Source organism: Choloepus didactylus, chromosome Y, assembly GCF_015220235.1.
Source record: "Choloepus didactylus isolate mChoDid1 chromosome Y, mChoDid1.pri, whole genome shotgun sequence".
Classification (NCBI taxonomy): Eukaryota; Metazoa; Chordata; class Mammalia; order Pilosa; family Megalonychidae; genus Choloepus; species Choloepus didactylus.
In genome coordinates this window covers 4,445,062-4,457,674 of record NC_051335.1, presented here as the reverse complement: position 1 = coordinate 4,457,674, position 12,613 = coordinate 4,445,062, and the positions used below count along the sequence as shown (strand labels likewise).

At 42.4% G+C, this 12,613-nt stretch overlaps 1 protein-coding gene across 1 annotated transcript in view; it reads left to right on the top strand.

Annotated features, from left to right (window-relative positions):
* AIFM1 (apoptosis inducing factor mitochondria associated 1) overlaps positions 1-7,357 on the top strand; it is a 48,566-nt gene extending 41,209 nt beyond the window's left edge. Inside the window, 5 exon segments of the mRNA XM_037822876.1 lie at positions 1,158-1,298; positions 3,430-3,572; positions 4,909-5,033; positions 6,554-6,750; positions 7,090-7,357. Coding sequence (XP_037678804.1) covers positions 1,158-1,298; positions 3,430-3,572; positions 4,909-5,033; positions 6,554-6,750; positions 7,090-7,161 — 678 coding nt within the window. The 3' untranslated portion in view covers positions 7,162-7,357.
* The last annotated feature ends 5,256 nt before the right edge of the window (positions 7,358-12,613 follow it).

The following is a 12,613-nucleotide window of genomic DNA, read 5'->3' as shown; positions in this document are numbered from 1 at the left end:
GTGTGTGTGTATGAAGGGGAGGAACCTCAATGAAATAGAATTTAGAACCTGTTTCCTAGATGTAAGTTAACCAATAATTTTTTAAAGCCCCAATTTTTTAACAGTTTTATTCACACACCATACAATCCATCCTAAATGTACAATCAATGGCTCCTGGTAGAATCACATAGTTATGCATTCACCGTCACAGTCCATATGAGAACATTTCCATTTCTTCTGAAAAGAAAAAAAAATCCCGTACCCCTCCCTTATATCCCATTATTGACATTTAGCTTTGGTATAGTGCCTTTGTTACAAGTAATGAAAGAATATTACAGTGTGACTGTTAACTATAGACCTTAGTTTGTATTAATTGTATTTTTCCCATCTACTACCCCATTATTAATACCTTGGAATAATGACATACATTTGTTCTAATTCATGTAAAAACTTTCTTATATTTGTACAATTAACTGCTGTTATTGTCTGCTCTAGGTTTTGCTAAGTTATAGAGTCCCAGTTTTTATCCTCTAGCTTTTCTTCTGATGACATACATGACCCTAATCTTCCTCTTTCAGCCATACTCACACTCAGTTTTGTTAATTACGCTTAAAATATTGTGTTACCATCACACACTATTATGCTACCCATTTCTGAACCTTTACAATCAATGTACTGAACATTCTGTGCTCCTTAAGCATCAATTGCTCAGTCTCTACCCTCTTTCTATCTCTTGATATCCTATGCTCTTGAATTTAACTCTCAGCATTTGCTCACTATAGTTAGTTACTATTAATGAGACCAAACAATATTTGTCCTTTTGTTTCTGGTTTATTTCACTTAACTTAATGTCCTCAAGGTCCATTCATGTAGTTGCATGCAGCACGACTTCATTCTTTCCTGCAACCACACAGTATTCCATTGTATGTATTCACCACATTTCCCCCTTCCACTCTTCAGTCGGTGGACCCTTGGGCCACCTTCATCCATTGGCAATTATGAATAATACTGTCATAAACATCAGTGTGCAAATGTCTGTTCGTATCCCTGCATTCAGTTCTTCCAAGTATCTACCTAGTAACGAAGCCCCAGTTCTTTATGACATGATGTACAGTTATATCCGCAGCTACAAGTGGAAATAATTGACTGAATTACTTCTTTTTCTTTTTTTCCCTCAGGTAGAAACTGACCACATAGTGGCAGCCGTGGGCCTAGAGCCCAATGTTGAATTGGCCAAGACTGGGGGACTAGAAATAGATTCAGATTTTGGTGGCTTCCGAGTAAATGCAGAGCTCCAAGCACGCTCCAACATCTGGGTGGTTAGTGTGCCACAGCAAGACCCAGTGCAATTCAGCCTCCCTAGCTTGTGAACAAGGCCGCCTGGTGGTGTGCTAAAGCTCCTCGGCAGTGTAACCAAATAGGGTAAATGCATTTGGAGGCTGAGGGTAGAAAATAGAAACTTGTGAACGGCTTGATTTGTAAGGTGAGGGATGACCGTTTGCTGCAAGCCAATGCACAATGACCTAAACGGTGTGCCTTCAGGAGGAGAGCTCTTCCCTTTCTGCTTGGTGGGCAGTGGGCCATCAGCATAGCCCCCAGCAGGCATGTGCACAGTATTCTGAATGCTCTGCTCTTCCCTGGGCTTCAACTTGCAGCCAGGGAGTAGAGGATAAAGCAGTTTTGTAGTCCCTAGAAAGGAAAATTACTCCGTTTTCGTTTTCCTCTAGTACTATTTTTAGTTGTTTTTAAAAATCTATTATGACCCAAACAAGACTATAGAATGGAGGAACCATGAGGTAATTTCCCCACTGTTAGATCATTACAAGGGTATTGTGTTTGATTACAGACTCTGCAACTAAAAACATAGGGACCTTGAAGGGGGGTTTTCTTTCCCTTTAAACTTTTTTTTTTTTTTAAGATAAAGTGTGCTGTTTTTTTTTAACCTGTTATGAAAATATTCACGTGCTCAATATAGAAAACACAGACAAAAAGGAGAAAGGGGAAAAATCATTGGCAGCAACCAATAATATTTTGGTGTATTTCCCTCTCTTCGTTTTTTTTTTTTAATACTTTTATTATTATAGCATACGTGCAACAGAAAATTTCACAGTTTTCCTTCCCTTCATTTTCTTGTGCATAGGTTTTTTCCTTTCTTCTACATGATCATGGTGAGTATACCAAATGTTAACATCTGTATTCTGCTTTTTTTCACTTAATGTAAGTGTTTTCCATGTTTTCTTCAGATTCTGCAAACAGGTTAATGACTGTAATATTCCATTAAGTGGATTTCATAGTTTACTTTGCCACTGCTCACTTGTTGAATTTTTAGGTTGCTTTTGGGAGAATTGGAATAGCCACAAAGATGAACAAAAGGTTAGGGAACTCAAATACCACATCTTTCATGAAGCCTTGTTCACCCCTAGCTGAGGGTTCTCTGCCTCTGTTTGAAATATTTAACTCACTCAGTCTGTGCCTCTTTTTGGCACATTGCCTTTTTGTTTTGTTTTGTTTTGTTTTGTTTTGTTTGTTTTTGGCACATTGCCTTTTTACATAGTTTTGTCATTTTGAACAATGCTGTGTAGCTTCCTCTACTAGGTTATCCACTCTTGCATGCAAGATTCATGTCAGTTTCATCTCTGCAACCCAGATAGCATAATGCTTTGTACATAGTAAGTACTCAGCAAATATTTATTGAATAAATGAATGCTGAGTAACAAAAAAATTATTTTGGAAAAAATATATAGGTGAGGGGCAATCGTATCTAAAAGTTGGTTCCCATGTATAGATAAGAATTTTCTGAAAATTATGGTTATTAAATATCCTGCCTCTGCTAATACTTAATTAACAGAATGAGAAGAAAAGAAGTTTAAGCTGAAGCATAAATGATTTAGGTTAGCTTTAAGGAGGCACAGAATATAAAAGAAAAAAAGAAATCTCAACTGATTCTGATAGTTTAGGTAAGTTTCTGGCCTATAGAAGGAAAATATTAATTAGTTCACATTGCAAAGTATTGTTTTGTTTTTTGTGTTTTTTTTGTTTTCTTTTGTTTTCTGTTTTTTGTTTTTTATTATTTTTTTCTAATTCATTTTTATTGAGATATAGTGACATACCATGCAGTCATACAAAGCATACATTCAGTTGTTCACAGTACCAATATGTACTTGTGTGTTTGTCACCAAAATTAATTTTTGAACATTTTCATTACCACACACACAAAAATAATAAGAATAAAAATTAAAGTGAAAAAGAACAAAGTAAAAAAGAACACTGGGTGCCTTTTTTTATTTTTTTTGCCCCCATTTTCTACTCATTCATCCATACACTGGACAAAGGGGAGTGTGATCCATATGGCTTTCCCAATTGCAAAGTTGTTTTTTCAGCCCTCAAAGTTTATGTAGTCTTCAACTTGTTTTTTAATCTTGGGTTCACAAGATTTATTTGTTTCCAAAGGCAGGAGATGCTGCTTGCTTCTATGATATAAAGTTGGGTAGGAGGCGAGTTGAACATCATGATCACGCTGTTGTGAGTGGAAGACTGGCTGGAGAAAATATGACTGGAGCTGCCAAGCCGTACTGGCATCAGTCAATGTTCTGGTAATGGTTGTGTGCCTTGGGGACTCAATTTGGTAGGAACACAGAATTAATGGGACCAAGATTATGGTTTGATTTCCTTCATAGAGAGAGAGAAAAATTCCATCGCATGTCCACGCATTCTGACCTTGAGTCGCCGTCTGGTAAAAGATGTCTCCTTTGGCATAAGTGAGACTAATTGAATGAGTGGAGGTGGCATTACTACTTCTGGCAAAATCAGGTTGACCAATAGCAGGTGGAAACGAGAGTGTACCCTTAGGTATAGACAAGCAGTGTATTTTATTTTGTTCTTTGCTGTTAGCCCTAATGAAACCAAAATATGAAAGAAGGCAGCCCACTCACACGTAACCTTAAGATCCGTAATTCAAAGTTAGGTGTATGCGGGCAATTCTTTGAGTAGAGGAAGGGTAGCAGTGGACATTCCTAAGCACTAGGGCTGACCCTATATAACCCTTTTTCATTTTGTTGATTCAAAAGATGGAATACATAAAAATTTTCAAGGTTTCAGGAGCCTCTAAGCTGTTTCTGTTAGGGAAATTCTCAGCCGATGGGAGTACGTTTTAGGAAGATCACATGATAACAAAATCCATAACTATACAACTATCAGTTAGAGCCTGGGAACAGAATTCAAGGAGTTGTAGACTATTCCCTGAAGACATGAGTCCTGGGAGCTACTGTGGTCAAGAAGATAACAGAATATGGAGCACCAGAAACACAACAGCTCGAGTATTCTAGATAACTACACAACCATGGTGTGTCTGTACCCGAAATATTCTGTGAGTTTTCTAGCATATTAAAAAAGGCACGATGATAGGAAGAGCAGTTGAAATAAAATGACCAAGTGAATGAAGGTGCCTCTTTATAAAAAGCCTTCCAGTCTTGAAAAATGAAGGCTACAAGGAAATATACTGTTGGTTAATGAAACCATAAAACATTCCAATTCTGAATTCCATAAATATGGTGCACTTTTTACAGCTTCAAAATGGCAGTTTAAGGGCAAGTTAAAGGAAGATAGTGAATAGTAAAAGTGGAACCCATCACTCCCCAAATGTATCGGATAAAAGCATAAATAAATTTAAGAACATTTAGATCATTTTATGGATATGTGATGTGTATAATGGTGTATTGACGAAAATAAAAGCAGTTCAGGATAATCATGTTTTCTCACGATTGTCCCTTGATGCCCTAGCAGGAGACAGATCAGTTTGACATTTCTCTTGTTGCTACATGTGTTAAGTTCTTTGATTAGCATAAAAGTGCAGTGTCTTAGAGAACATGTACTACTGGGTCATTCTTCATAGTCCCTTGACAGAACACCATCTTCTCTTTCCTTCCTTAGGAGTGATTTGGGCCCTGATGTTGGCTATGAAGCTATTGGTCTTGTGGACAGTAGTTTGCCCACAGTTGGTGTTTTTGCAAAAGCAACTGCACAAGACAACCCGAAATCTGTCACAGAGCAGTCAGGTAAGGAAGCCCAACCACTTCTCTTGGAAGCATGTTGAGAAGTAGCAGTCCAAATTTTCCTGAACCAAGGGGTTTCTGTATTGCCCAAAAGGAACCGTCAGTGAAAGCCTTTCTTCATATTGTGCTTTAAAATAAACTGAATTCAAACTCCTCACTCTTTAGTGGTATAAGATCAGACAAAATCTGGTATCCTGGTCAAGGCATAGTCTCAAATATTGTGGGTATCTGACCTAGACTTTGGACAATGGCTAGCTCAACAACTCGGCTGTTTAGTTTGTCTGTATGGAAATAGGAAGACCTGTGAGATGAAGACAACCTTAACTTTTTAGTCTTTTTTTTTTTTTTTTTGCTTCCTGCTAATCCCAGGAATTAACATGAAAATGGTAATTTAGGACCTCCTATCCTGCGTGGGTCCTGGGCAATGAAGAACTGGGCTGAATAGTTCTTGTGCTGCTTCTATTTCTATTTGTTGGGTCTTAATACTGGGATTTCTTTAGATGGGAGGCAGTTCTCTTGGAATGGACTTTTCTCCCACACACATCTCTTTCATTAATTCCTAAGCTTTATTCTCTCACCCTTCTGTGACCTTGGCTCAAATTGTTTAACCTCTCTGTCCTTTTGCCAGAAATGTTTGAAGGGCAAATTGCTCTTTAAGAAGGAGAAAGCAAGATATTATACATATATGTAGTTCCTTCTCCCGTGTGTAATTTGAGTGTAATACATATACCCATGCCTTAATGCTGACCTCTCCTGGGAAGTAGATCCAGAAGAGAGACCCCTAGGTATTTGTAACTTCCAGGTCACTGCTTTGTCCACTGGGCAGGATTACTTGTAGCCTGGTTGTTCTTGGAAGACAAGATGCTTCCTTCCCTTGCCGCCATTCCCCTCCCCCTCCTCTAGGAGGAAATTCCTTGCCTATGGTTTTTCCATATGGGAAGCTGCCTTCTGTTTTGGCTGAAGTGTCTCTCCGGCAGTGCTGTCCAATAGAACTTTCTGCAGTGACGGAAATGTTCTATTTCTGCTGTGTCCAATACATTAGCTACATGTGGTGGATGAGCACTGGAAATGTGGCTAGTGTAACTGAAGGAACAGAATTCTTAAATTTATTTGATTTTAATTTATTTAAACTTAAATAATCACATGTGGTGAGTAGCTACGATACTAAACAGTGCAGCTTTAGGATGTTTTTCAGGGAACAAGAGGAAGTTGTCTTCAGTTTGAAGAAATCCAGAGACCAGGAACTGTCCATAGCATAAATTGAAAATGAGATAGTAAGGGAAGAAAGTTTAGGGTCATGTTGACCCATTGCCCAGGAGCTGGCAAGGAAGAGCTTTCTTTGACTGTCAGTGGAGAGGGGCTGGAGAAGGCCAGCGTTCACTTGAGGGGCATAGAAAAAAAAAAAACAAAAATGAATCATCTGTGAAGCATGTCTCTAAAGATATTTGCCTTTAGAATTTCCCACGCTCATTATAACTGAGGTTTTGACTTTGTTTCTTTCTTTGTTGGGGGGTTGGCCACAGGGACAGGTATCCGATCAGAGAGTGAGACCGAGTCTGAGGCCTCAGAAATCACTATTCCTCCCAGAACCCCTGCAGTCCCACAGGCACCTGTTGAAGGGGAGGACTATGGCAAAGGTGTCATCTTCTACCTCAGGGACAAAGTAGTGGTTGGGATCGTGCTATGGAACATCTTTAACCAAATGCTAATAGCAAGAAAGGTAGGTGCCTGTCGGTGCTCTTAGAGGCAGATGGGAAGTGTGGGCTGGAAAATGCTCCTGTAACTTCATCAGGTGCCCTAGTAGGCATTGTCCACCCAGGTGAAATTGTGCCTAAATTGAACATGGGTAAAGCCTTGATTCAGAAACATTTCTTTTATACTTGGGGCTTGGCTGAGTGGCCTGGGAGTTGGCACACTGTTCATTTTGGGTTAATAGAAAGCTGCTCCCACAACCCCCTCACAGTATGATGTGGGGACTGGCCCAAGCTGCTGTGTTGTGTGGGCCTGGACTGAAGGCACATCAAGTGAATTAGTACCTTGCTGTTGCTCTGTCCCTCAGATCATTAAGGATGGTGAGCAACATGAAGATCTCAATGAAGTAGCTAAGCTGTTCAACATCCATGAAGATTGAAGCTGCACGGTGGACTGGGCAGGCACTTTATTGTCCCTGTCAGCAGGTGGGATGGGCAAGGCAGCATTTTTTATTCAGCAAACTCCCTCTGTGTGTTTGAGTGTGAATGATCAAGTCCTTTGTGCATATTTTCAACCATTTAGAAGAATTCCTAATGTTCACATCACGAAATAAAACCTGATTCTTCTAAATTAAATTCTGTTGTCTTTTAAGGGGTTGGGCAAAGGGAGGAAAGCAATGAAGATTAGAGAGCAAGCAAACTGGAGTGATTATAAAGTGCATGAATTTTCTCAGCCATGTATTTCCCCCTCCAAACTCTAAACTTGCTCAGTTCCCCGAAACTCTTTTGCCCCTCGAGCCCTTTCTGTACGTATTTGCTGGAGCCTCTTCGTCCCCACCCCAGGGAGGCTCACCACCTCTGTGAATTCTTTGCCGACCCTTCCAAACTCATTCCTGGTTTATGTGTCTCCCAGCTAGTCTGTGGGCTTCCTGAAAGCAGGAAAGATGCCTTTAATGTCTTGCTCATGGTTACATCTCAAAACTTAGCACAGGGTCTGGCACCTAGTAGGTGCTTAGTAAATCATAGTTGAACGAATGAACAAATAAACATATGGAATAAACTCTGCTTTACCCGGAAAACACTTGTGTATAGCCCCCTGTCACAGAACTGAATTGATCTTGCAAGCGGTGAAGAAGGGGGTGGACAGAAAGGACATTTACTGCAAGTTGACAGAAGGGTTTGGAGGCCAACTTCGTGGCTAAACCTGAAGACTGACTGACTCTTTAAGGGATCATGCTCCTTTGACTCCTCTACCAATGGCTCCCAAACTAGAAATCTGCCCTCTCCTAGCTCCCTTTGTCCAAAATAAGCTTTTAGGCATACCTCACTTTACAGATGATGTCCTGGAAATACAAATCAAAGGTTTACAAATCATCTCCTAGTTTTTGCGTTGTTAATTAATAAGCTTTTAAAACATTTCATATTTCAATTAAGAGGAAATTTTTACTGCTTTCAAGACTTGTATTATGAATCTTTTTTAAAAGAAATTATTCCCAATCTGGATTTTTTTTATATTGGGTTTATTTAAAGGGAATTGCTGCTATAGATGGATGTACCTTCCTAACCTAGGAAAATAGGACAAATCTCCACTTTAAGAACTAGCTGCACTAGAACAGGTTCTTACTATCTGAATACAGATTTAATGGAATATGATCTGGTGCATGACATACCCAGATTCATAGGTAGAAAATTCATCTAGTATCCTGTGACATAGAAATTATCACACAGTAATAACTGCTACTTAGAAAGAAGGTAGTAAGACATGCTGAGATCCCCAAGTGCCTCACAAATCATTTAAAAAAGATCAAATTGTGATTTGTCTCATTTTAGTGTTACGTGCAATTTAGTCTTAATTCGTTTGACAGTTGTCCTTGTATGCTCTGTAATTGTAACTGAGTTAATTAAGATTGAATGCTCTTTTCATCTAATCAGTGTGTATTGAGTGCCTACCATGAGCCAAGTAGATGCCAGAAGATGGATAAAACATGGCTACTACTCTTAAGGAATGCCTAGTGTTAGTGACAAAGACAGACATGCAGACATGTGAATGCCTAATTACAATAGAGTGAGATGAGCCCATAGACATGCAAAGTACTGGGTCCACACCCAGAACGGTGAGATCAGCCAGAGCACCCATCCTTAGCCAACCCCTGCTGCTAGATCACTCCCAAAAGCACCACTTGGTCCATGTTTCTTCCCTGTTAAAGAATGAACGACACTGGTCACCAACTACATCAACTCCCCAGTTTCCCAAAGCCTTCCACGATCTCTGCCCACTCTGCCTGTCTGACCTTTCCCATGACTTCTAATAATGTATGTGCACACACACATGCACACACACACACCCATCTGGTTCACTGCCACCTTGAAACTTCTGTTCGTATTCTTTCCAGCTGGAATGCCATCCCTATTCCCTTTTGCCTATCCAAATCCTACTCATCTTTCAAGGCCCAATTCAGGTCCTATCATGGTGATGTGGCACCAGTTGGACGAGTGCCCATGCTGATGTCTCTCGTCTCTGAATTCCAATTGCACTTACTACCTTTGAATTTAATTGTTCTGTAATTCATCCTCTGTGCATTAGTGTTCTCTCTCCAACTGGATTTAAGCTCTCCCAAAGGCAGAGGGCATGTTTTTCTTTCCTCAGGATGGGGACCACATGCCCCAACCTTATCTCGAAAACCCTGCCAAAGTGCTGAACAAGTCCTTGGATGATGTTAAATAAGAGGGCTTACTATAAAAATGAGCCTCTGTTTTGTAGCCTCTGTTCTCTGTAGTTCACTTTGTTTATGGGAGGGTATCCAGACCCCCATCACTTCCCCCCTGCCACAACTGGCCACTTGATCCAGGGTGCATTTAATCTGTCCAAGTCCCCAAGGATCCTAGGGTCAGATATCTGTCTATACAAATGAGTAGTGCTAGTTGGGGGTTGGCCCTAGCTACACCCTGCAAAGAAGGGCTGGGGTTTTGCCAAACTATCAAGCTTTGGGAGCCTACCCATGTGATTTCAACCTCACTTTTCTTAGCCATTTTACAAATGATCTCAGATGGTACCTTGGCACCACTTTATAATGGTGCTAGATTTGCCTGGCCACCTGTAAGGCACAGCAGGAGATGCCCTGATATTTTACAGCTGGAAAGATGGAACACAGTAAAGGAAGTTTGTTTGATTGGAAAGGGGTCAGAACAAGCCTCTTAGTGGAGGATGAGGTCAACATATGTGCTTTTCTTGTTCTAATCAACAAGGCCTGTTTTGGAGACAAGAGACTTAAAACAGAAGGGGATGGGGTGGGGACTCCACAGTAAAATGCAACCCACTTCCTTGAAGGAAAATGAACAGCTTCTCAGGAGACCCATTTATACAAAGGAACTCTCTCCTCCCTTCTACCATTACCCCTTCCCTTTTCCACGCCTCTTATGTTCAGCTGCTGTTTTGATATCCCTTCTGTCCTCTGCTGACTCCACCTAAAGCTGGGCACACTGGCTGCCCTAAACATTGCTGGGACTCAATCCCAAAGCCATGCTTTCTGGGTAGAGGAGAAGGGAGAAGTCCTGCTAGGCCCAGAGGTGAAGTGTGACTGCCTCTGGCCTCTTTCGCATCTTATCAGGGAATTTCTGGCGGGCACAGACACTTGTACACAAAAGCACGCACACAACCCAAGCCAGTGATGACGTTCCCCTGCCTGACTGGTTCTACACACGGGCGTGACTGGGTCAGAGTACAGGGAGGGTCTAAATATTTAGATACTGGATTGCCAAGCCCTCATTAGAAAACAGGGATCATCTCAAAATGATCATTCTGAGAAAGAGAAAAGCAGTCCCTGACATCTGGAAGCTGGCCTGGTACTAACAGCTAGGCCTTGGTGTTGCTGCAAACTGGCCTGACACTCAGAGCCCAGTCTTGGTGTTCTGTTGAAAATAAAGAGATTCACAGGACATCAACATCAAGGACACTCTGTGGCCATGATGTGTCAAGAAAAAAACAAGACCACTCCATAATCTTGTCTGAACACAGACAAAAACATGAACATTGTCCAAACCACAAAAATGACCAAACATCCCCCAATCCTGGCTAATAAGAGTGACTACTGTTTCCTTACCTATTTCAGCCTTAGCCTCTACTTAGTATTCCCTCCTGTTGGATGAGCTTTATTCAGGATACCCAATCGTAGAATTACCCCGGCTTCCTGACAGCATCTAATCCCAAGCAAAGCCTTGCTTCCTTAAATAATCCCCCAAGTTGCCCAACACAAGCCTGAGTCCTACAAGTCCGAACACCCTCTTACCAAGATGCCCCACGGTTCCCTGTGGTGTACATTCTCCCTTGCTGCAATGAGAAATAAACCCAACTTTTCAACCACAGGAGTGTTACTGATGGTCTTTGGCCAGAGAGCATTGACAATTTGGAGATAAATAGCCAAAATTATCTTCTGAAGGACCATGTTCCAGTTTGCTAATGCTGCCATTTTGCAAAATACCAGAAATGGATTGGCTTTTATAAAAGGGGTTTATTTGGTTACAAAGTTACAGTATTAGGGCCATAAAGTACCCAAGGTGAGGCATCAACAATTGGGTACCTTCACTGGAGAAGGATGCTTGGCATCCAAAAAACCTCTGTTAGCTGGGAAGGCACATGGCTGGTGTCTGCTTGCTCCCAGGTTGCATTTCAAAATGGCATTCTCCAAAATGTCAGCATCAGCTTTCTACAGCTGTCTTCAAAATGTGTCTCTTAGCTGCAGCTCTTTTATGTGGCCCCAGTGATTTAATTAAGACCCACTTGGAATTGGTGGAAGACAATCCAGTACCATGATGAATGGAAAGGATGCCTGGAGACCACTGCACCTCAAGGAGAGGGAAACTTTAGGTGTTTCTGAGAAGGCCAGCAGAACTCCTCCAGCCTGGAAGTTTCCCTGGATCAGGTAGACTTGTTGACACTAAAATTTCCAGCAACCAGAATGTGGGATTCTGGTCTGGGAGGAGTGATGAAACAAGCCAATTTTTTCTTATCTTGGGTTCTCCATGGAACCCAAACTAGTGGTACAAGGAGAGGGGAGTGGTGAGAAGAGGGAATCTTTGGTCTCTGAGTTGCCCCTATCCCAGCCTGGACCGGTCCAGCAGCGAGTTTCAGGAGGATGGGCCACAGTGATGTCTCAGGTGATCAATTTGGCCTATTGTAGGGGTCGAGGACAGCTAAGGGCTCAAAATACTCCACACTTGCCCCCTGGGAGGCACAAGCCTTCCCATGCCCCGCCCGCAGCAAACCCGGGTGCTTGCACACGCCCGTGGTTTGTAAAAGGAGGTTCCAAAGAAGAGACTCAGCTTCCCCGGTGAATTCCAAGCCAGCCCCAAGGCGCGGAGGAGGGACGGAGTTCCCAGACGCCCTCCCTTCAGCAAGCGCTACTGTGTGAGGTGGATAATTGCCAAGAGCATACCTCAGTGGGAGCTTTGCCCAAAGCTGCGAACATACAGCTCGCTTCGGGCATTCTCTGTGCGCCCCAAAACAGCTCCAAGCGGCCAGGCTGGAAGACGGACACCGAGGTCTCCACCGAATACTTTGCCCGCCGCTCTCCTCCCAGCTGCCCCCCACCCCCGCAATCCTTTCCTGGGAGCCCAGAAAACGCCCTTGTTCTCCAGATGGGTTGCGGGGGAGAGGAGGAGGGAGCAGGAAAGAAGGGATTGAGGGGAACTTTCGAAGGGTGTGCGGGGAGGAGGGAAGATTCTCATGAATCAGCAGATCGGGCGCAGTGTGGCTTCACTGCTTCCCGAGAAGAGGCGTCCGGGGCAGGAGGCCGCGAAGAGGGAGCAGCAGGGGAGTGGAAGGTCGGAGCCCCGGGCTGTCTGCGCCAGGCGGGGCGGGGGACGGGCCTCGTGGCTGGCCAGGCCGCTTGGGGC